Below are 23,999 nucleotides of genomic sequence, written 5' to 3' on the forward strand. Positions count from 1 at the left end.
ACAGACTTCAACATAAGGTGCACATTTCTCATGGGCACAAGAAAAAGAGAGCAGGTTGTGATTCAAATAGAAATGCCAACAGAATTGTGTGTGTGTGTGTGTGTGTGTGTGTGTGTGCTCTTGTTTTTGTGACATATCAGGACACAACTCTGTATAATGACATGGGTATGACAGAGGTATTACAAGGAGAGGGTGACTTATTCGGACATAACCCATGTCCCCATTTTTCAAAACGCTTATAAATCATACAGAATGAGCTTTTTTGAGAAAGTAAAAATGCACAAAGTTTCCTGTGAGGGTTAGGGTTAGGGGTAGGGTTGGTGTAGGGCCATAGAACATACAGTTTGTACATAAAAACCATTACGCCTATGGGATGAACCCACTTTTGTGTGCGTATACAAAATGTAATACAGTCAATTTCAGAATATGCAGGAAGTTCAAGAAGGAATTTAAAAAAAAGGAGAGAGAGAAAGAGAGAGAAGGAAATCATATGTATAATGGCGAAAATTTAAAAGTGTTTCTTAAAGCATGGAACAGTTTTTTTATATTCTCGTGACTTTGTGACTCTGAACCTGCATGCTTTGAACGCATAGGCATGAACTCAAAAGTAAAGTGTTTTTGCCACCTAGTGGACATAATAGACAATGAGCTGAGAAAACTGGATTATATGATAATATTTGTCATATTTGATGTGTTCATATCCAAACTGACCAATGGTAAAGGACATGCAGTCAATATGAAGTGATATGGACTACTGCATGAGAGTGCCCTCTGTTTTCCGTTTCATTTCTTATATAATCAGTTTGAATTCCTTAGAAATATAAAAGTATGTTATCCTGAAATATGAGTATATGATGAGGATTTAGTAAAAACCTCACCAAACATTTGCTGTGGTTAAAGAAGTCTTTATTTCATTGTGCATTAACATGCAAAAGCCAAATGAAGTTAGTTTGATTGAGTGTGTTACAACATTAAGTCAACATTATGTGTATTAAGTCAGACAGAAGTTTTAAAGAGTGATTTTTAAATCATGCATTACAATTAGTAAAAAAATGTTCTTATCTGTCCCGAGCACAGTGAGACAGCTGCCAATCTGATCTCACACATATCGAGAGCATGCATTACAATTAGCAATAACAGTGATTAAAGTTGCCTTATAGTGGCATCCGTTCGATTATTTAAGCCACAGCACTACTGGTATGCTATGTAAATTTTCCGGCCCTTGTTGCCCTCATTCAGATTTTTGTTGATAAAGTTGACACCGGCTTTCTGATACACGGTCCAGGCGTCAGGGTTGATCAGCAGAACCATGTTTTTGATCTGCGACTCACATCCTTCGGTCAGGTACCATGCGTAAACCTCTTTTCCAGTGGTTCCAGAGTTGAGATTAACGCTGAGCTTTTTGAAGTCTTCATTCTGAAGCCTTACATTTTCCTGGAAGTCGATGGATACGTTTAGAGCAGTGAGAGCCTTGCTCTTATCAGTTGTGCGGCGATACCAGAGGAAGACTTGGTTTCCACCAGCGTCACGATTGGTGTCTTCATCCACACGAGTGAAGCCCAGATCAAACTTTTGCTTGTCAGAAGAGAAGTCAATAGTCGCTGTGATCTCACAGATGTAGCTCGGCTTCTCTCTCTTCACCCACAGGTAGATGTATTTTCCTCCCACCTTACGGTTCAGATCACAGCCCAGTCTCTCCCAGCCATCTTTCAGGAGAGCAGGTTCTTCTTCGGCATCTTTAGTTACCTCGAGGTTCATAATGGGAATGTCAGATTCAGTGCTGCCGTAGAAGTACCAAAGAAAGATGGAATCTCTGCCAGCTCCTGCGTTCAGATCCTTGTCCACCAGCTCATACCCAGCATCAGCCAGACCAGATTTCATTTGCTCACTGAATGAAAACTGGATCCTGGTCACAGGTTTCAAGCCACACTCTTTCTTGTACCAAAGAAAGACCCGGTTTTTACCAGTTCCTTCATTGAGGTCAGAATTGATGAGCTGGTAGCCATTAGCTGCAAGTATATCCTCCTCGTCCTTAGTGGTGGAGACATTGAGCTTTGTTATTAGATGGGTTGCCATTTTTTTACTTTCTTCGCAGGGGAATTAGGTTAACTTTCTGCAAAAAAAAAAAGAAAAAAAAGAGAACTTTGGTTATTTATTGCTTGATTACACAATTAGAAACTATATAAATTCCTTATTCACTGTATTCTGCTTAGTATTTCAAATCTTTATTAAAAAAACTTTTAGTGGTGATGTCACAAGCACTTCATGAAATAATAGAAGTAGAGAAATATGCACTCTTCACATACATATATATTTTGGCACATTACATATATTTGCATTTATCTACTTCAAAGTATTTGAAGGTAGAAAAATATAACATGTAAAATATTTGTTGTAATGATAGTTATATTTATCTGAAGTATATAGTGCCTCATATTGTTTCAAAGCAGCCTCACCTTAATAAACAGGAAAATAACAGTGCAAATAAACAGGTAAAGCTAACCGCATTAGCAGCATGAACATCAATATCTCATTTAATGTTAGTTTAAAGTGCATTAATTAATCATCTAAAAAATGTATAATATAATGTCTAAATCAATATAGACTAATATAAAATATTACTGTGGAAGTATCAGTCATTGTAAGTTCAGGTAAATGAATATACTTAATGTTAACAAATTAACCTTATTGTAAAGTTCTGCCAATTAATCAGTTACATTTCAGCTGTAATGCTGCTTTACAGAAGAAAATAGTGTTAATTCAACTCAGTTTAATAACAGCGTCAATGCTGCCATGTTCATCAATTATGAAACTAATTCAATTCAACTCTAAAGCAGCTCTACAGAAGGTAATAGAGTCATTATTCAGCTCAAGTCAGTTTAATGTTGATTCAGTTTAGATCAATACATTACCACCTTACCAGTAAATGCAGGAGCTGTCTTGCTTGTTGTAGAAGACAGATTTTTGAAGAGCTTTCATAGGACTCTCATATTTATATCATATAATCAGCTCCTCATCCTTGCTGTTGTATCGTCATTAACCAACTTATTTCTCAACCTAGCACATGACTGGCCTTTGACACTGAGATGTGGTTAAAGAAATGTCCGGGTTTTTTCTGAGAGTGGGAATTTGCAGAGTCTAAAAAAAGTCCAAACATGTTAGGTGTGAGAAGTTCTTTTTTTGTGTGTGTGTAATTAGTTTCTTTTTCCAGGAAAGATGCAATTTTATGCCTTGTCTAGATTTGTTGTTTTTTGTTGCTTTCACCTTTATACAATACTGATCTTGTTGAAAAGGCAGTTTAAGAAAATAATGGGAAAAAGGGAACATTCTTACTCATCCCTTTATCATACAGAATAAGTAGACTGACCCTCCATCATCATCTTTACATCAGCCAGATGTAAACACATACAGTATGTGTAACCACTAGGTTTTCCAAGGCCAAAAATTATTTTAAAGTAAAATATCTGTTCTAGTTGATTAGATTTTCCATGACACACTGGCAATCCCATCTCTCCATTTATCCATATTTACCTCACAATAAAACCACACGTATTTCATAAAATGAACTGAATACTTCTGAACTGTTTCTTTGTATCTCACTCTACACTCACCTAAAGGATTATTAGGAACATCTGTTCAATTTCTCATTAATGCAATTATCTAATCAATCGATCACATGGCAGTTGCTTCAATGCATTAAGGGGTGTGGTCCTGGTCAAGACAATCTCCTGAACTCCAAACTGAATGTCAGAATGGGAAATTTTGAGCGTGGCATGGTTGTTGGTGCCAGACGGGCCGGTCTGAGTATTTCACAATCTGCTCAGTTACTGGGATTTTCACGCACAACCATTTCTAGGGTTTACAAAGAATGGTGTGAAAAGGGAAAAACATCCAGTATGCGGCAGTCCTGTGAGAGAAAATGCCTTGTTGATGCTAGAGGTCAGAGAAGAATGAGCCGACTGATTCAAGCTGATAGAAGAGCAACTTTGACTGAAATAACCACTTGTTACAACCGAGGTATGCAGCAAAGCATTTGTGAAGCCACAACACGCACAACCTTGAGGCGGATGGGCTACAACAGCAGAAGAACCCACCGGGTACCACTCATCTCCACTACAAATAGGAAAAAGAGGCTACAATTTGCACGAGCTCACCAAAATTGAACAGTTGAAGACTGGAAAAATGTTGCCTGGTCTGATGAGTCTGGATTTCTGTTGAGACATTCAGATGGTAGAGTCAGAATTTGGGGTAAACAGAATGGGAACATGGATCCATCATGTCTTGTTACCACTGTGCAGGCTGCTGGTGGTGGTGTGATGGTGTGGGGGATGTTTTCTTGGAACACTTTAGGCCACTTAGTGCCAATTGGGAATCTTTTATATGCCATGAACTACCTGAGCATTGTTTCTGACCATGTCCATCCCTTTATGACCACCATGTACCCATCTTCTGATGGCTACTTACAGCAGGATAATGCACCATGTCACAAAGCTCAAATCATTTCAGATTGGTTTCTTGAACATGACAAAGAGTTCACTGTACTAAAATGCCCCACAGTCACCAGATCTCAACCCAATAGAGCATCTTTGGGATGTGGTGGAACGGGAGCTTCGTGCCCTGGAGTGAGACTTCCACTGCATGAATATAAGTGATCATTTACATTTTTCACAAGGGATCATTTACAATGGGAAATATTTTTTGGGGTTTTACATCTAGATGACTTACTGTAGAAAAAGAAAGATTAAGAACAAGCCATTAGCCAACACCATTAATTTTTTTATGGAAAGTACTAAACAATACAGTATACTGTCATCTGATCAGTCCCATGCTACTGTAACCAATGCTGAGCACAGCAGGTTTCAGATGATAAAAAAATATTATCCGTAATTCAGAGTTAGTCAGGAAAAAAAAAAAAAAAAAGTTCCTAAAATACAGTTTAATTCAAATTAGTATCGAGGCTGAATCATAAATGAATGGAAATGCATAATATTGGACACTGGGCACATTCGAAACACTTTATTATAATTGATAATAGGTTTTGTAGATGATATGTATCTGAAAGCTGAGTAAATATGCTTTCCATTGATAGGACTATATTTGTCAGAGATACAACATTTTGAAAATCTGGAATTATTTAGGGTGCAAAAAAAGCACTTACTGAACATTTGCATGCTAAAAACAAATGAACAAATTAAGCAAAAGAACTAATGCAGAAATAATTTCTCATGTCATTTTTTTCAGTGGGAAATACCTTTTGTTTTACTGTAGACAATTGTCAGCTGATCTGCCACATACCACTGAGCACAGCAGGTTATGCATGTTCATTATCATAAACAGAAATTAAAAGGGGTTCAGTTTATCAATATAAAATATCACATTTCCTTTAAGATATTAAATAAAATCTGATTTGGAAGTTCAATCTTACATAGTAAAGGCAATACATTTTCAGTTAAAGTCTTACTTTATATCAAGTTTGAACAAACAGACAGATATCGCTTGTGATATGCTGACTACAAATAAACCAACAAAATGAATGGTTTTGTAACTGTGCCGCATTTCTACATTGTGTGTGTGAGGCGATATGTTAAATATGTTAAATTTAACATTTTATGTTCCATCTATTATTTCTGTGTTTTGATGATTTTTTTTTGTAAGCAACCTAGATTACTGTAGAAGTAGATATCTTATAAGTGCCTGATACTTTTTAGACAATAGATTTGTATTCATTGATAAAGTGCTCGAGACTGTGCACACTATTTTGGTGCCTTCAGCTAGTCAGCGTTGCCAGGATGACTTATGAGACTGTAACCTATTATCAAATGACAGATAGTAAAAGACAGACGAAAAAACAAGCCATTAAAGCCAACATTGTCACAGATTTGATGAAGACACATGCAATAAATTGTCAAAAAGGGCTTTAAATCAGCCACATACAATTTTTTGTGGGAAATACTGTATACAGATGACATAATTTTTCTTTTTTACAAGAAATAACAACAACATCAGGTTCTGATGAAAAGTTCTTAACAATACAGTAAATTGTCATCTGATCTGCCACATGCTACTGAGCACAGCAGGTTTCAGATGTTAAAAAAATATAATATCCGGAATTCAGTGCTGATAAATTTATTAAAATATATCACTTCCTAAAAACATTTTTAAACAAATACAGAAGCTGAACTATATATGCATGTACATTTAAAATGCCTGACACTGGATACCTCATTTAGCAACTCAATATAATGGATTCATTTAGTGCATCTCTAAAACATCTGACCATTAGATCAGTAAAGAAAAAGACTGTAAATTAAACAGAATGTCCCTTAATTATTCAGCTCCATACAAAGAATAGCTACTGGGACTAAAAATCCTGAAGACCTTGAAAAGCATATTCAGACTGTAATATTATTGGCAAATGCCACTCATGGGGAGCAGGTGTTGCTCTGTCATGTCTACCAGGCCAGAATAACAGTGATAAAAGATGACAGTCACGTCTGAAGAGCTCAAGCTCAGTCAAACGTCGCCCTTCACCAGATATCTGTGCCTTTCAGGGGAACAGAGGGAAACATTTCCTCTAGTTATATGTGAAGAGTCTGGATTGCAGGGTGATGTAGTTATTAGGTGTAATTTCAATCTAACTTTCACGTCTTATATGAGTAATATTCATAGCTGCCTTTATTTTTTAACCTAAGCCCAGATCAGTTTTTTTTTGTTATTATTTAAAGAAAAGCTTTAGTTTCCTAATAATAATGTCATATACAAGACCTTTTCTGTAATGTACATCCAAGAAGGCTAGAAAGCCTTTGGATTCATTCAGATTTATAAATCACTATAGTTTCTTTTGTAGTGTGCATGCATATCACTAGATATTGTCACGTACGGCGTTACAGGAACGAGGCGAGAGAACCAAATGCAGGTGTGAAGTATTTAATAAGGGTAATCCAAACGGGTAGTCAAGCAAAACCAGAATATCCAAACAAAACATTAACAGGACACGAACACAGGGCAAGGCAAAGCAAGACAAGACAAGACAAGGGCAAGAGTATGACGGACATGAATAACGCTAAGACATAAAACAAGGACTCCGTAACAAGGACAGAAACAACCCAGGTATTTAAAGACACGTACAAACGATGAAAGTGGAAACAGCTGAAAACAATGAACAGTGGGGAAGTGAGACCTCTAGTGGACACCCAGTGATACACACACCAGACACACTGTGACAGATATATCCCAAAGACAGGTACACACATGTAAAAATCTCACCAAAGCATTTGTTGTAGCTAAAGTTGGCTTTATTGCAAATGCATGCTTTCCACTAGAAAAACTTCCACAAGAGTGACAAACAGTCAAAGAAAAAGAAAATGCAAAAATGAAACAATGTTTTACAACAGTCCATGGTCATAATATAACAGAGCTGCTCTGTGGGGAGCTGCTCTGCCACCTCATGGACACAATGAGCACATTTTTTTATTTAGTAAAAGTTTTCTTATCCAAAGCTACTTACAGTAGTCTCAATAAAGGAGTGAATATGAAGCAAGCTGGGGTCAAGTGCTTATTGGGCATAACTTTAAGAATTTATGAATTGTTCATCTACCGTTCCTTTTTAGCTTTTGAGTTTGTGTTTTGTTTGTGCCATTTACATTTTCATGTCATCTTCTTTAACCATCAATGTACTGATTTAATTTATGTGGAAGCTTATTTATTAATATCAAGTACCTATCAAGTACCAAAGAATCCTAACATCCTTCACTTGTATGCTATGTGCATTTTCAAACCCTTGTTGCCCTCATTCAGATTTTTTTCAACAAAGCTGATGCCAGCTTTCTGATACTCCTTCCAGGCATCAGGATTGATCAGTAGAACCATAGCTTGGATCTGTGATTCACGTCTTTCTTTCCTGTACCATGCATGGATATATTTTCCACCAGCTCCTACACTGAGATCCGCAACAACCATATTGAAGCCTGAAGCCTGCAGCTTTGCCTGCTCCTGGGGGGAGGTGGATACGTTTAGAGCAGTGAGAGCCTTGCTCTTATCAGTTGTGCGGCGATACCAGAGGAAGACGTAGTTTCCACAAGCGTCACGGTTGGTGTCTTCATCCACACGAGTGAAGCCCTGCTCAAACATGTACCTGTCACAAGAGAAGTCAATAGTCGCTGTGATCTCACAGATGTAGCTCGGCTTCTCTCTCTTCACCCACAGGTAGATGAACTTTCCTCTTGCTCTACGGTTCAGATCACAGCCCAGTCTCTCCCAGCCATCTTTCAGGAGAGCAGGTTCTTCTTCGGCATCTTTAGTTACCTCGAGGTTCATAATGGGAATGTCAGATTCAGTGCTGCCGTAGAAGTACCAAAGAAAGATGAAATCTCCGCCAGCTCCTGCGTTCAGATCCTTGTCCACCAGCTCATACCCAGCATCAGCCAGACCAGATTTCATTTGCTCACTGAATGAAAACTGGATCCTGGTCACAGGTTTCAAGCCACACTCTTTCTTGTACCAAAGAAAGACCCGGTTTTTACCAGTTCCTTCATTGAGGTCAGAATTGATGAGCTGATAACCATTAGCTGCAAGTATTTCCTCCTCGTCCTTAGTGGTGGAGACATTGAGCTTTGTTACTGGTCTTTCATCTCCCATATTGGTTTCTTCTGGTTTTGTGGGTATACAGAAGAAAAACTTTTAAATTCTACAAAAGAAACCATATATTGAGTATATTATGCTTTATATTACATAATTAACCAAGAATTATAACCTATAGCAGATAGGCTGGAACATTTACTCTCTGTTATTCACTCTTAAAAAATAAAAGTCATTTATAGGCATCTTTCCATGAAGAACATCCATGGAACCTTTTAAGAAAGTGTTCAAGAAAACTTTAAGAAAATCAAAATAATGAATGGTAATCTAGAGTAAGCTGGGTTTTTTTTTTTCTTCTTCTAAACACTTGGTAGATGTTTAGTGTTGCAGTTCATATGATGTATGTGTCTAATTAACATTTGTGCTACATTGTGTAAAATATATACATTATGTGCAAAAGGCTATTATGTGTAAGTGGACTGCACATGGAATAAGCTTTAAAGGGATTTCATCATGCCAGAAATAGTGAAAATAAAGTTGAATTTAGGCTAAATGAAGATTCCACTTAGGTGTGTGGTTTTCTTTTTCTTTTCTTCTTTTTTGCAGTAAGCAGTCAGAATGTATGTGGATGGCACAGACTATACTCGATCAAGTGTGTTACAAACATTTAACATATCTAAGTCAGAGTCTTATTCTTATATTTTCATCGGAAATTTTTGCACAATCATGTTTACACACTGCTTCCCAAACTTTCGTACGTCATAAAAAAACGAAACATTAAGAATAAAATTCTTAACTGCCAATTTCTTCTTATTTTCTAACTTAAGAAAAAAGATAAGGATATTTTGTATTCCTCAAAAAAAAATCTTATTTAGAATGTTTTTATCTTTTTTCTTAAGATTGTTCTTAAGACAAAACCTAAGAAGAATTCAAATTCTTGAAAAGAATCTTCTTAAAAATCATCGTAAATAACTTCTTACATTTAGGCCAGCCCCAGACTTGTCTTAAATCCCAAACAATAATTATTATTTAATCAATGTATTGGGTTATTTTTTAATTAATTGTTATATGTAAGCGTTACAACAACAACTACATGTAATACTATAGGAGAAGGACTATGTGCACGAGTTTTCTAAAGGGACAGCGATGACATAAGGGTTCATGTAAACACGATCGCTCCTGTTTAGTCTGTGTATGACGCTGCTTTTTGCGGACTTCAGAACTTGTTACCAACTCTAAAACGAGTCAGATAGGGAGCTTTAATTGAACGCGTTAATTTGAGTTAAACGCGTTAAATAGACACATTGCGTAGCCTGGTAAAGCACTAAAACACGTGTGAAATGTTTTCAAACTTTTCTAGAATTGTTCTGACGCTACAATCAAAAAACCTTGATCATAGAAATTTTACTTTGAAAGGACAAAAAAAAAGTTTTTGGAGCTAAAATGTGAAATACCTCTCATCTCATGTGTCTCTCTTCTTTGGAGGATGAGTAAAATGGATGGCTTTTTAAAATTATGTGGTCACATGACCAATTTCTTCAATGGTTTTCCAGAAACAAGGGGTGGAACTACTTCCCCCCCCCCCCGGCACAAATCACCCCACTCTCCCCAAGCGTTCACTCAGATGAGAGCGCAAAAACAGCACAAAATGAATGAAACCTATCGTTGCAGCTTGAGACAGACTATTTTAAAAGTAACTGTTCAAAAAAGGGCAGCATTAAAAACGTGAAGCTGAGCTCCAGTCAAAGTCGCAACAAAATTGTCTATGGTGTGTGCTTATTATTAGGGTAATCTACTGGAAGCGCAATGAGACAATCGTGTGAGTTTAGTAGCGCGTCATGTATTCATTCAAATTTTGTCTTCTTAAGAAAAAAATTAAGATGTTCTTAAGAATATATTTGAGAACTTAATTTTTCAAGAATTGCACTGAAAAACATTCTTACCAACTTCGTGGAATTTATCTTAAGAAATTTCTTAAAGGGGGGGTGAAATGCTATTTCATGCATACTGAGTTTTTTTACACTGTTAAAGAGTTGGATTCCCATGCTAAACATGGACAAAGTTTCAAAAATTAAGTTGTACATTTGAAGGAGTATTTCTGTTCCAAAAATACTCCTTCTGGTTTGTCACAAGTTTCAGAAAGTTTTTTTCGAGTATGGCTCTGTGTGACGTCAGATGGAGCGGAATTTCCTTATATGGGTCCTGAGGCACTTCTGCCGGAAAAGTGCGCGCTCCCGTATAGCAGAGCACTGAGAGCACAACAGACTTCACTGATCAGAGCGAGAGCGTCGCGAAATGTCACAAAAGAAGTGTGTTTTTGGTTGCCAGGGCAAGACAACCCTGCACAGATTACCAAAGAAAAAACAGCATTAAGGGACCAGTGGATGGAGTTTATTTTTACAGAGCATCAACAGAGTTGTGCAAGTGTTTGTGTTTGTTCCCTGCATTTCGAAGATGCTTGTTTTACAAACAAGACCCAGTTTGACGCGGGATTTGCGTATCATTTATTTCTTAAGGATGATGCAATCCCAATGAAAAATGGTCACGATCGTGTGTTGGAACCGCAGGCGGTGAGTAAAACTGCTTAAAATATCTCTGCCTCCTTGTTAGTGCGTCCCCTCACATCGGAGACCCGGGTTCGAGCTCCGCTCGGAGCGAGTCGTTGCTGCTGCTGCTCTTGTTCAGTTCCAGCCTCTGGATCTGATTTTGGATCATAAATAAACGGCTGAATCTGACTGTTAGCCATGGTTTATTTTGGATGGTTTTTTCCTCAAGGTAATGTCAGAGCCGTTAAATATGTTTTTCAACGGCTCTGGGTAATGTCACAGCTTCCAAACGCTCTCGACGCAAAAGCCTACTGGCGCTCGTGATTCTTTAGCTCCGCCCACACGTCACGCCTCCAGGCGCTCGTGTTTTTCTGGGAAAAATCGGTACAGACTATCTTTCTCTTATGAATATAATAAAACTAAAGACTTTTTGGAGTTATTAAGGATCCAGTACTACTCTAGGTACTCAAGATTAACAGGATATTGAGTGAAAATGAGCATTTCATCCCCCCTTTAATTTATTTCTCAAGAAGATTTTCGTGAATCCGTCCCCAGGTTCGTTTTTCTGCGTTTTCGCATCCCTAGCATGCATTTTGATAGGAAAAGATGGTGAGTAGGAAAAAACGGAAAAAAGCATGTGAAAATTTGACTCGGTTTGCAAAGACCTTAAGACTCTAGTCTAACTTAGATGTTAAATGTTTTTAACACACATTGTATAGATTTTCACTTACACTCTTGTTTGAAATTCGCAGAACACTGTAAAGATCTCCAAAAGAGCCTTTCATCCAGCTGATGTTGCCCCAAATTTAATTTTTCTTTTTTGTTATTGAGTTATTTAGTATAAGTTTAGTGTTTTCAAATTAATTGTCTCACTGCATAATATAGCGGATGAATTTCATCAATGCGTGCCCCGTTTACTTTCGCTTTTAGGCTTCCGGTCTTAGAGACGTCAGCATCTGCTGTAAGTGAAAACTTTCATACTCAACTTGACTAGACAGAATGGAATGTTGAAAATGAAACATCCATATTCTCTAAAACAGGTCGCATCATTTGCTTTTAAGATCTTCTGTACACTTTTAAAGATTTTTTTTTAGCTGTGACCTCTTTTAGAAAATCAGTTCAACAGGCTACCTCAGAATAATTAAATGGCCAACCTGAGAGATAAGACCAATAAACCTTAAAAAATACCCTGTTGTCAATGTTGACCTTAACATTTTTACTTTATTAAAATATTTTTCCATTAGATTTCACAACTAAAAGACTTCTAAAAAAAAAAGATAAAAATGCATGAACTATCAGAGCACAGAAAAGTAGATAGTTAGCAAATTTTGGTCATGCTGATTATGTATAGGCCTCTCATTTGTCTATCAAATATGGTACAGTAGGATAATGTATTCATAAATAGACATAATACGGTTTAGCAATGTTACAATGAAGGTTTATGTTATGAGAGAAAAATGTTTTAAAAAGGGTAAAATCTGCAACATTGCTATAAATTAATTTTCTGATGTTTCTTTATGGCCTTGACCTTCCTCAGCAATAGGTTGGTTTGACTCAATTTCTGTAATGCAGTGATTCTCATACCGGTTTCTGGAGACGGCTTGTAACCAGTTTTCTTCATGTGCTGTTTCAGGGGATGCTGTACATGTAAGGCCCTAACCCAGTGTTCAGCAGTCAATGATTTGATTAAACGGCACATATATTTGCATGCCTAAAAAAAAAAAAATACAAAATGAACAAGTAACTAAATTTTCAATTTTATTTTTTACAGTTTTATTAGTGGGAAGTTTTAATCACTTTCAATAGTGGGAGGAATTTCAAGTTTTATGTTTCTAAACATATGTCAGATATGAAACAAAAAGAAAAACGAGGTAAGATGCCAACATGTCACAGTTTAAAAAGAAAATGCATGAGCAACAAATTGTCAAAAAGGGCATCTTTTCTCCTACAAACCGATGTATCATACTGAGCAGAGCAGGTTTCGGATGTAAAAAAAAAATCAGGATGATGTAGATCTAAAAAAAAATTTTTTTATATGTTCACTCTATTTATTTGTGCCATTCACACAATGTTTACTTTTTTTTTTCTTCCCAAGTTTAGGTGTCCAGGTACAGAAAACAACTAAATGTAAAATAGCATAGTCTCCATTATTTAAAAAAAAAAAAAAAAAAAAAAACACCCCACACACCTTCAACATTTCTCACATTTTGCTATAGTTTAGAATATGGTAATAAAGTTACAAGAACAAATGTCAGAACTTTGATAGAAAGGTACGTAATGGGTGGCTATCAACCAAAACATCAGACAAGGGTTGTAACACACAGAATCGGCAACAGAAGTTTGAAGTCGTTACGTTTTTTTTAAATGGATATATGTGCAAATCAGGAGAGATGCAGGGGTAAGAAACCAGAGGATGCATTGAGCAGGGTGATGACCGATTTGATATGGGCTTGCTCAGTACTGCCGGTGGGGTGACCAGGGTGGAGGAAGTTGCACATACCTCTGGGTAAATGCAGAAGAGGAGACCTTGAAGGAGGGATCGCTGGAGGAACACAGGAGTCTAGGATGACCGTGCTGACAAAAGGTAGGTTTAGAGGAGCAAATTAGTAGCGCATTAATGATAGTAGCTCATAACAGGAAGATTTCCAATGTGCAGCTATGAAAATGGACAAGTTGCTGACTGAGGTGTGTGTTTTTATGTGCTGGGGAAAGGATGACTGAATAGAGAGCTGGTGCTGGTGATTAAATGATTGGATTGTGAACATGTGCTGGTGATGAGTGAGGGAGTGCGATGTGGGTGATGAGCCTGACCAATTGTGACAATGGTTAGTATGACAATATTTACACAACCATCAATACTTTGTTGAGCAATTACCAAGCAATGCTTAATTTTGTTCAGTCTGTGGTGTGAAAAGGTCTCATTAGCAGTTAAAAGAAAAAACACTTAAGCTAAACTTATAGTCAGGTGAAAGTGTCTATGAAATTTTTGGTACACATTTGTTTTAATTAATTTTACTGGTAGTAATTTTTGGGTATAATATGTCACAGTTGTCAACATAAACAACTGTTTATTTTGCTATACTCACTTACATACTGTAAATGAACTATAATGTCAACATCAATGCATCATCCATTATAATGATATTTCTTACTCCACTGTTTACTTTCACTTAACCAAGGTTTTTTGAGGATACTCTCCGAGACGGGTATTTTGGCATATTTTGTATGTATTTATCTGTACATGAGCAAGAAGAGGCAAATTCGATGTTGAAGCGTGCATTCACCCTGAACACCAGGTGCTGAAGTGAGCTCTTACATATCATTTTCTGTTTGCATGTTTAAACTGTGATTTTTGTATTTGTTCGCTCAGGTGCTGGAGGCTACGGCCCTGCATGGGGAGCAGGTGTTGGTGCCTGTCCTGCCTAAAAGGCCTAAACAACAAGCACAAAGAAAATGTTGCTGACATCTGAAGTGCTCAAGCTCAGTCAAGTGTTGCCCTCCAACACATATCTGCATCTCCAAAAGTCTCCGGGCTTCCTCTCAGGGGAACACAGAGAAACACTTCCTCCTGCTGTGTTAGAGAGTTCGAGTCCTGATTGCAAATGTGATGTAGTTATTGAATGTAATCTAAATTCAACTTTCGCTGCTCTTCTTAGAAGTACTGAGCCCAAGCCCAGATCAGTATTTCTATTTATTTCAATCAGATACACTATGATATAAATACTCCCAAGCAGGGTTATTGAAGTCTAAGTTGTACAAGAGAAACAAAATCAAAAACTCAGCATCTAATATATGTACAACATGTGTTTTCTGTTTTGAAAGGCACATTCTTTAACCCAAGAAAGCCTTTGAGAAAAGCATTTTCACTCATATAAAGATTTACTTGACTTTTTCAGTTTGTCCTTTTTCCTTAAGAAATGGTTACCAAAGTATCAAAATATCAAGAATGAACAAACATTCTTAGTCGCATTCTCAGTTCTCAATGCATGTTGCACTATGCCATAAAATATTTTTTTTTTTTTACTGATTATTCTATTTTTTTTTTTTATGGTTGTCAGGATATCAAAGAGATTTTCCCTTTTTAACATGAAGCCATAAACTGGATTTTCATTCTTGAGAGTTTATGATATCTGTGTATTGCAGGATGAGTCTTGAATATTTTGGTGTTTTGGTATTTTTGATGAAATCCGAGAGCTTTCTGCAACGCAACTAGGTAGTAGTAGGTAGTAATAATGACATCATTAAAATAGTCCATGTGACATAAGTGGTTCAACAGTAATTTTATGAAGCTATGAGAATACTTTTTGTGCGCAAAGACAAGAAAAATAATGACTTTATTCAACAACTTCTTCTCTGTCAGTCTTTGCATGTTCATGGAAGTACCTGACGCAGGAGCTGGTGTTCTGCTGTAGAACCTGGCAAAAAAAATATTCTCTCATAAATTTAAGAATGAACCACTGATGTCACATGGACTATTTTAAAGATGTCCTTACTACCTCTCTGGGCCTTGAATGTGTCAGCTGCTTTGCTGTCTATAGAGGCTCAGAAAGCTCCTGGATTTCATCAAAAATATCTTAATTTGTGTTCTGAAGATAAACGAAGGTCTTAGGAATTTGTAAGGACATGAGGCTGATTAATGAATGACAGAATTTTCATTTTTGGGTGAACTGTCCTTTTAACTCTTTCCCCACCATTGACGAGTTATCTCGTCATTTAGAAGACAGTGCTTCCCCGCCATTGAAGAGTTTTTACGGCTTTTCATGTTTTCACCTTTTTGCTCAAAATTATAAATTTTTATGAAACCTATATCAAGTGTTGATAAAAAAGAATGCTTTAAGATAGAATAAAACAGATTTTTTGTTTAAAAGTAGAGGCTTTGATCTTTATTTTGGTTTATTGCATATTCAAATATTCATACAACAAAATATACGGTAGGCCATCAAATTTTTATTCTGGTGTTAGCCGGCAACTTTTTTTTTTTAAATGCTGGCGGGGAAAGAGTTAATGAGCAAAATGTAAGAATTTTATGTTTCATCTTCTCACTATAAATAAAAGTTTTAAAGTAGATTCAGTAATTTTTTTCTTATTTACGTTACAACCAGGTGTTACGTGTCAGTGACTCCCCAGACCTGTCCTGTCTGTTTGGGAGAGACTTGAGATACGCTAGATGGCGGATGGCATCTTCTTGGTTGTGCCTTATATAGTACACTAAATAGGATATAACCATTGTAAACCAGCCAAACATTGTTACTAGCATAGCAAAGTCAGTGGTCCTCCGGAGTGTTGCGCAAAAGTCAAGATCAGTCGCCACCAGGATGAATGGCATACCTTGAGCTCCCAGCTCCTCGGGTTCAGAAGTGTTGCACACCACCTCAGCGAGGGAGGAGGGATCTAAGAGCAGCTGTGGCATAGCCAGCTGCAGACGGCAGTCACACAGCCACGGGTTATGAGAGAGGTTAGTCTGGGCTCTGAGGTCGCCAAACGCCTCGGGGTCCAGTGTCTCCAGCAGGTTAAAAGAAAGGTCCAAGCTGCTTAACGAGCCCGCTTGGTCTCTAAAGGCTCCTGGCTCCAGATGCACCAGTCTGTTGTGGGAAAGATCTAGTTTGAACAGCAGTGGGAGCCCTATAAATGAATCAGATGGTATAGTAAAGAGCAGGTTGTTGTCTAGGTATAGATGTCTTGTGTTGTTCGGAAGGCCACGTGGCACCGCAATTAAGTTCATGTCTCTACAACGGACCATCAGCCCACCGTCGACACTCTCTGAGCAGACGCAGCTCTCTGGGCATTCTGACACACACACATCCAAGATGTGCAGAAGAAGCATGACAGTGAGAGCAAGGCAGCTGGCCACAGCATGACCCTCCCAGAGGAAGCTGAACATCAGGAGGAGGAAAAGCGCACCAGCTCAAGACTCCAAAAACAAACAGGAAACAGGAAGAAAACGAGTCATTACAACTGACACCCTGCTATCATTATGCTTGCTGATTGCAGAGTTATTTTGAGGATAAATGGGCACTTATCAAGCAACTACTGGTTTTCTTACAACACAGACTTGTCTGTATTTTTCAGATGTACAGGATGGATAAGAAATAATAATAGAAAACGATTGGTACACATTTAATTTGTATATTTGCTTGGTTGTGTTTATCATTATTTAACAGTCCATTGATGTTATGGTTCAGCCAATCTCTATACAAATACTAATATATATATATATATATATATATATATATATATATATATATATATATATATATATATATATATATATATATATATGTATACTATCTTTAATTTTTATATTCAATAAAAATGTTTGAATAATTTTAGGAACTTAAAATGGAAAAAAGGCGTAAATACTTACCAGACAAAAAAGATGACAACTCGCTTCATAAACGCTGGTGGTTTTAAGCGCACAAACACGTTTTGTTTACATTGATGAGATGTAGCCTATTTCTTTCAATTTTACTTTAAAAATGTGCTCACCCTTTGTCGTTTATTCACTTCTATCCTCGTAGCGTCGGAATGTGACTGTTTCTTCATTACCCAAACGGCGCATGATGTTTCCAAAATCTTCATTCACGTATTAAATGGGTACAAGTTCAATCCTGTCGTGAGGACCGACTACACTGCAGAGAAGCCTCTCAGGTCTGGTGGGATTTTGGGAAAAGCCGGTCTGGTGTGATTTTGGGGCACTGAATCTTTCCTTTCCTACACAACGCAAGATAAGCTACAGATGGCGCTATGAGAACCGTTGATTTTTCTTGACGCAGCTCTATGCACCCTTCATATATCACTGAAGTGTAGAAGTTTTTTTGTCAACAACATATAATATTCATAATAATTTAGTCTATTAAGATCCAAAACATAAGGCTATTTTTTCCACAAACTAGTAAAATCTTGTTGCTTTTTTGTTATTTTACAAATTCTATTATAAAAATGTATTACCAATGGTAATAATTTTAAAAACACATACATTTTAGAATTTCTCTCTTCTTTTTTTTTTAAGTGTCCTCCGACTTTTGGACGCCATTGCATTCCACAAAAACACAACAACATTCCTTGATGTTTTAGCCTGTACTATAATATATTCATTACATAAAGTTGACAGAATTACATTTTGACATTTTTTTTTTTTTTTTGCCTGCAACTTTACCATGAACGAAAGTACCATGAATCAGTCCATAAACACAAATCTGTAACACTACTGTGACTTAATGTGCATTATTTTAATTCGACAGACGCATCTCTGCTCTATACTAGCAAAGGTTCGTGAAGCATCTGAGGATGAATGTGTGTGTTGGACAAAAAAAAGATTCACTACCTTAGTACGAAATTCTGCAAAAAGGGCAACAACAACAATTCCATTCACTTAACATTTGCAAGTATCCCAGAGTGCAGTCTGGACGATGGGGCGGGGCGACACCACATCAGCGGTTATTGGTTTATGATTAAGATGAGCTTATTGGTGTAGAGATGAGTGACGATTTTACAGCTTATTGGTATAGAGAATTATGACGCTATTAGCAGGATTGGAATGCGGAAGTAGACACTCAGATGAATAAACTTTTAATATAAATTAAAAAGTGAATATAAATTTTGTGTTTTTGCATTTATTGTTGCATTTCCACAACATCCCGTATAAATACAAAGAGTTTTGGATTACGACGAACAGAATAGAAATAAATGGTCTACTCCCTCAATGGCTGTAGTGTAGACGCTACCTCGGCATTACTCGCTGGTTTGAAAATGACACGGCAATATTATGCGAAGTATGGTTATGTAGATAGTCATGGAGTACCTTGATTTATATATTCAAATTATATATATATATATATATATATATATGTGTGTGTGTGTGTGTGTGTGTGTGTGTGTGTGTGTGTGTATATATATATATATATGTGTGTGTGTGTGTGTGTGTGTGTGTAACAAATTGTCACCAGTCTCTGAACGTCACCAATAATATTCTGAACATTCCCTTGGCCCCTACGAAAATTTACCATGGTTCTGCTACAGTAACTATAGTAAAACTATGGTGTTTTTATAATTACAGCTCACAGTAATTAATATGCCAACAAATATTTTTACTACAATAAATCCATGGTTACTTTTTGCAAGGAAGGAACTATACAGGTTCTAAAGAACTTGCCCAAAAACACTTGTTACTTTCTGTTATTTGTTTTCTGAACTGCATTACTGAAAACCTCATTAATCCTCACAATCCTGTCACAACTAAATTAAGAATCCATTATGAGCAATGCATAGCAAATGATGTTATCATCAAATATGAGAAACCTTAAAGAATGATAGACTGATGTAAATGACCGAAACCTGTTGCCATGCACGTGTTTTCCATAGCTTTTTTATTAAAACATTATACACTGCAAAGTTTAACTTTAAATGACATCAATTAATACATCAAAACCAGTTGATCTCAGTCCATTCTCTATTTCCCTTCAATGAACTTAACACACAAATGTGTTTCATGCCGCAAAAAAGAAAAAAAAAACAGTCCTTGGAACAAAATCCTGTGTAAACAAAAGCCCAGAAGATCACCACGCCGGCCTCTTCTCTGTACCCTGGTGGGTTAAACTTGAAAAGGGCTCTGCACTGCAAGCATTCCCTGATGCTGTACATCCGTCTGAACTCGTTCCGGTCAGGAGACAGGAGGACAATTCTTCCAGTTGGCCACAACTTATAGTGTAAAGACAAAATACATGAAAGATAATAATAATAATACAAAAAAAGTTTAACAGCCTTCTACTACAAAATTCAATTGGAGAATGAGCATTAAACGGGGAAATCTTACGGTCTAGCCAAGCAAACTTTGCCGCTTTCTGAAAAACTTCGGAGCACATCCCTAAACCATCTGCAAACCAGAGAAAGTGTCAAATATGCAGAGTCACCCGCCGACAAAATAACTTCCCTGAGGATTTCCAGTGGAAGCTGTTGAATCAAAAACATACATAGGTTTATTTATACATGTATATAAAAGTTATTAAACATTATATAAACACTGAATGCAGACAACCTTGCTTTAAAACTCTCATTAAAAACTCTATAGATTGTTGTCACAACTGCATACTCATTCTTTTATAATAACACTAATAAAATGTTAATATATACAGTACTGTGCAGAAGTATTAGGCATGTTAGTATTTTCACATTGAAAAAAAAAACTGTTTTAAGACAATTATTTATATCTTTTGCTGTTGTGTGTCAGTAGGATATATTAGTTTACATTTCCACACATTCATTTTGCCATTAATTGTAATAATCCAGTGAGATATTTGTATATATTTGTATGCATGATCCACATGAAGATCTTTTACATTGAATATAAATATTTCTGTCTTATATGGTGAACAAAATCCACATTAGATCGCAAACAGAAGTTATTTAAAAAACTCGCTGAAAATGAATTAAGCTGAAATGTTTTTAAATGAATTTGATGCTGATGTTAACTGATAGCTATATTTTAAATAATCCACAGTGCTGACCAATATAGTACTTGTACATAATACCAATTTCACATCTGAACAACTATGTAGCTGTAATAACTAAAATACCTCTGCATGTACACACATATGTAATTATTAGTTCTTAATGAATGTATGTGCACAAATAACCTGCTTTGCTGGACTGAAGCCTGAAGACATGGTGAATGGTGAAGTTCCTCCCCTCAGTGGTTGAGCTCTAAAAGAACAAATGTCAAGAGGTAGGTATATTGCTAGATATAGTACAGAGTAATGTTTCATGTAGCAACATTCAAACAGCTACATACATTTGCGGAGTAAAGCTATCAGAACACCACCACCTCCTGATCATGTCATCCTGAAGAAAAATAATAATAATAATAATATACACACAAAAATCATGCATGTCTGTTCAAATAACTTGACAAATGTGATGCCATACCTCTGTAAAATCGAACCTATGAACTAAAGCCATGTACAGACTCATGTACAGAGTGTACTGTTACAATCCACAAAGAACAATAAAATGAGCAATTTATAACAATTATTAACAATAATTATTCAAATTGAACGTACCATGGATAAATAAATGATCGAACATCGCATTTCATATTATAAGATATTTACACAACCACCTTTACTCACCTCAAGCAATCAACGGAATAGCGTTATTACTCTGCTGCTGTAGTTGCCACCGTTCTGTTTGTTTCAACGCAAACTGCCCCCTGCAGGCTCGGAGGAAAATGTCAAAGGCGGGGAAAACAAATATGGGCGGGGCGACACATGTCGCTCCGCCTCGAAGTGTCGCCCCGCCCCATCGTCCAGACTGCACTCTGGGGTTACTCAACATTTGGGGGCTCCAAATTCTCATAATAGTTCAAATCAGTTCAGTTCAGCACAGAGCCTGTCAGGCCAAGTTCATCGGCTGTAGTGAAAGTTAGACAGTAGTTAATAAGTCAGACTGTGTAATATGTCTTATATTTAGGGATGTACAGTAAAGCATGTGCACACAGTAATTGTGTGTTAACTGTGAAAAGCTTTCACTAAACCAGCAGTCTTATGATCTCTTCCACTTGTGGATATCATCAGCATCCTCCTCCAGCGCTGCCTTCACGTCTCCCAGCGCAATCATCAGCTGTGCCATGTAGTATGTTGTCATAATAATGTGCTTTTTGTATTCGACATCAAAGACATTGAACTTTGTCAGTGCAATTGTGAGGTCAGAGGCCATGAAGACCAGGCTGCCCAGCAGAATGAGAGGCCGCCGTGTACGAGCAGCCAGTGTGGACATGATGATAATGAGCAGCATGTAGCCCCCTATGGCTGGGACGAGAAGGTCACCTTCTGGATCAAGACGTAGGAAGGGCACCAGGTAAACATACATGCCAATGCCGAACAACCACAGGATGAGGTAGAGGATAAAGAATGAGAAAGATGAAGATGTTGCAGAATATCTAGAGGACAGGAAGGAAATTAAGTAAGTGGGCCAGTGCAAAACAGCCCATTCCTAAAAAAGAAGAAGAAGACAGAGATAAGACTGTGATGCAGAGCTATTATAGTTAACCAAAACTACAAACCATAAAAAAACTCAATGATAAAAACACAATAAAATTATCAAAATTAAATTAAATTCAAACTATTAATACTACAAACACTGCCATTAAGAAATTAGTAATTCATATTAAGTAATCAGTTGTTATGTGTATATTAAAATGGAAATAATATGTAAAGAAAACCAAAATGAAAACATAATAACAAAGGTGAATATAAATTAATATAATTTTTTTTAATTATTAACTTTTTTGGGCAAATTCTATTATTCTGAAAAGGTGATTCTCATTTTATTCGTATTACTGTAATACTGAGTGCACACATACACACACACATAGCCTTAAAACAAAAACAGAAAAAATACAACAATGTGATACACAAACACTTCACAATTTAAATGATAATAAAAATAATACTTTATTTTAATGGTATGAAATAGTTTTAAAAAATTGTGAAATGTAAGAAAAGTTTTTTCCCCTCTTGATTTCATAGTGAAATATGACCCTGGAGGTTTTGGTAGGCTTTGTATCTGTAACCTTGATCGTCTTAAATAAAGACATGGGACAGGAAGAAATAACCTTTACCATGGATAAAAAGTTCTGGCCAAATAAGGCAACAGTCCCCGCCCGCTGAGAGCAGCAACCCTCCAGCCACACCCACCAGACTCCGCCCCCCATTATAGCTGAGCACCAGAAGGACCAGACAGAGGATGGGAGTAGCCTTAAAACCCTTTCGAGTCGATTAACGCATATATGCGTTTTGAGTCATTTTCTCCTGATAACCCCGAAAAGAACTTAAATTACACTCTCAGTTTTAATCGTACAGATAAGAGCAATACATCAATCGAATCTGTAAAGGGTCTAGTTTTTTTTGGATACAGACATAATAACAAAGAACCTTTGTGCACTTATAAATTAAAGATAACAAACAAATTGCGCTGTCTGCAGTCTTTGTCTCCGCTGATCGTCATGTACAAACACGTCATTAAAATGAACTGTAACTCCGTGAATACTCAACGAAGAGACATGAGAGAGATATCTATAGAAAGCCTGAAATGTCTACTTTTAAACTAAACAAGTGCTGCCGAAAACAAATATTCTGAGATAAAGTAATCCATATGAAAACAACGCGATGTCTATTTTTCATATCTTCGCTCATTATATCTAATGTGACCACGCCCCCGCGCTGAACGCGCTATTCAGATTCAAACTGAAGCGCGCGACTTGCATACGCCCACACAGAAGAAAAAGCAGTGAGACTGTTCTTCAAGTTTTTATTTTATTTTACTGTTTGCTTCGCGATGAGAGGAATAAGACATAATTCACCCCAAAAAGATGTGATGTGGTTGAGGATTTGAGAAATGGATTTCCTCAGAAAAAAGAATGAAGCACTTTATTCAACAGGGATCATAAACATGAGTAAGTCTCTTTTTATTTATTTGTACTAGTTTTCACATAAAGTGTAAACATTTTACTAGTCAGACTTTTTCCAAAGTATAATTCCTGACTAAATGTATAATCAAGTGAAACATTATGAAGTTTCAATAACAATATACAATACTATACCATTCAAAAGCTTGATGTAAATAATATAAATGTGACAAATAGAGATAACTCTAACAAATGTAAAAACAATTCAGTTCTTTCGATTTATTCCCCCTAAAAAAACCTGAAAAATATTCTCAGCTCTTTTCAACATTAATAAAAATAATAATGATGATGATAATAATAAATGGGGTTTATTTGGTAGAAAATAAGATTGTTAAAGGATTTCTGAAGGATTGTGTGACTGGAGTAAGGATGCCAAAAAATTTGTTTGAAAGTAAGCTTTGATTGTCCCTAATAAA

At 36.6% G+C, this 23,999-nt stretch overlaps 2 protein-coding genes and 2 long non-coding RNA genes across 12 annotated transcripts; 1 reads left to right on the plus strand and 3 right to left on the minus strand.

The window, feature by feature from the left end:
* Positions 1–884: 884 nt before the first annotated feature.
* On the minus strand, positions 885–3,082 carry LOC127953743 (uncharacterized). Its single transcript, XM_052553026.1, has 2 exons — positions 2,921–3,082; positions 885–2,113 (listed from the first exon to the last, which is right to left on the minus strand). Exon 2 carries the CDS (start codon positions 2,074–2,076, stop codon positions 1,192–1,194), a length of 885 nt encoding a protein of 294 aa, XP_052408986.1. The 5' UTR covers positions 2,077–2,113; positions 2,921–3,082; the 3' UTR covers positions 885–1,191.
* A 4,191-nt stretch (positions 3,083–7,273) lies between these two features.
* Positions 7,274–18,496, minus strand: lrrc3cb (leucine rich repeat containing 3Cb). Of its 9 annotated transcripts, XR_008153328.1 has the most exons (5): positions 17,488–17,624; positions 16,452–17,034; positions 13,624–13,697; positions 12,708–12,834; positions 7,274–8,686 (listed from the first exon to the last, which is right to left on the minus strand). XR_008153328.1 is itself a non-coding variant. In XM_052553018.1 (4 exons), exons 3-4 carry the CDS (start codon positions 12,820–12,822, stop codon positions 7,750–7,752), a joined length of 1,014 nt encoding a protein of 337 aa, XP_052408978.1. In that variant the 5' UTR covers positions 12,823–12,834; positions 13,624–13,697; positions 18,448–18,496; the 3' UTR covers positions 7,274–7,749. The 9 variants fall into 9 exon arrangements, 7 of the variants coding, with proteins under 7 accessions (XP_052408978.1, XP_052408979.1, XP_052408982.1 ...); XR_008153329.1 differs by lacking the exon at positions 12,708–12,834; XM_052553018.1 differs by lacking the exons at positions 16,452–17,034; positions 17,488–17,624 and adding an exon at positions 18,448–18,496 and having other exon boundaries at positions 7,274–8,648.
* Positions 13,050–14,842, plus strand: LOC127953744 (uncharacterized). Its single transcript, XR_008153330.1, has 3 exons — positions 13,050–13,707; positions 13,836–13,948; positions 14,494–14,842. It is a non-coding gene; the product is annotated as an uncharacterized LOC127953744 (long non-coding RNA).
* A 976-nt stretch (positions 18,497–19,472) lies between the features above and the next one.
* Positions 19,473–20,286, minus strand: LOC127953738 (uncharacterized). The gene is made up of 2 exons (XR_008153326.1): positions 19,936–20,286; positions 19,473–19,820 (listed from the first exon to the last, which is right to left on the minus strand). It is a non-coding gene; the product is annotated as an uncharacterized LOC127953738 (long non-coding RNA).
* Positions 20,287–23,999: the final 3,713 nt, after the last annotated feature.

This window comes from Carassius gibelio, chromosome B3 (assembly GCF_023724105.1).
Source record: "Carassius gibelio isolate Cgi1373 ecotype wild population from Czech Republic chromosome B3, carGib1.2-hapl.c, whole genome shotgun sequence".
NCBI classification, from domain to species: domain Eukaryota; kingdom Metazoa; phylum Chordata; class Actinopteri; order Cypriniformes; family Cyprinidae; genus Carassius; species Carassius gibelio.

What these genes read in the sequence shown, in the direction of transcription:
- lrrc3cb (XM_052553018.1), bottom strand. Translation starts at nt 12,822, where the DNA reads ATGTGCCGTTTAATCAAATCATTGACTGCTGAACACTGGGTTAGGGCC. An exon ending in CAAGCCGTCTCCAGAAACCG is followed by an intron (nt 8,649 to 12,707) that starts GTATGAGAATCA and finishes CCACAAAACCAG; the next exon opens with AAGAAACCAATATGGGAGAT.
- LOC127953743 (XM_052553026.1), bottom strand. Translation starts at nt 2,076, where the DNA reads ATGGCAACCCATCTAATAACAAAGCTCAATGTCTCCACCACTAAGGAC.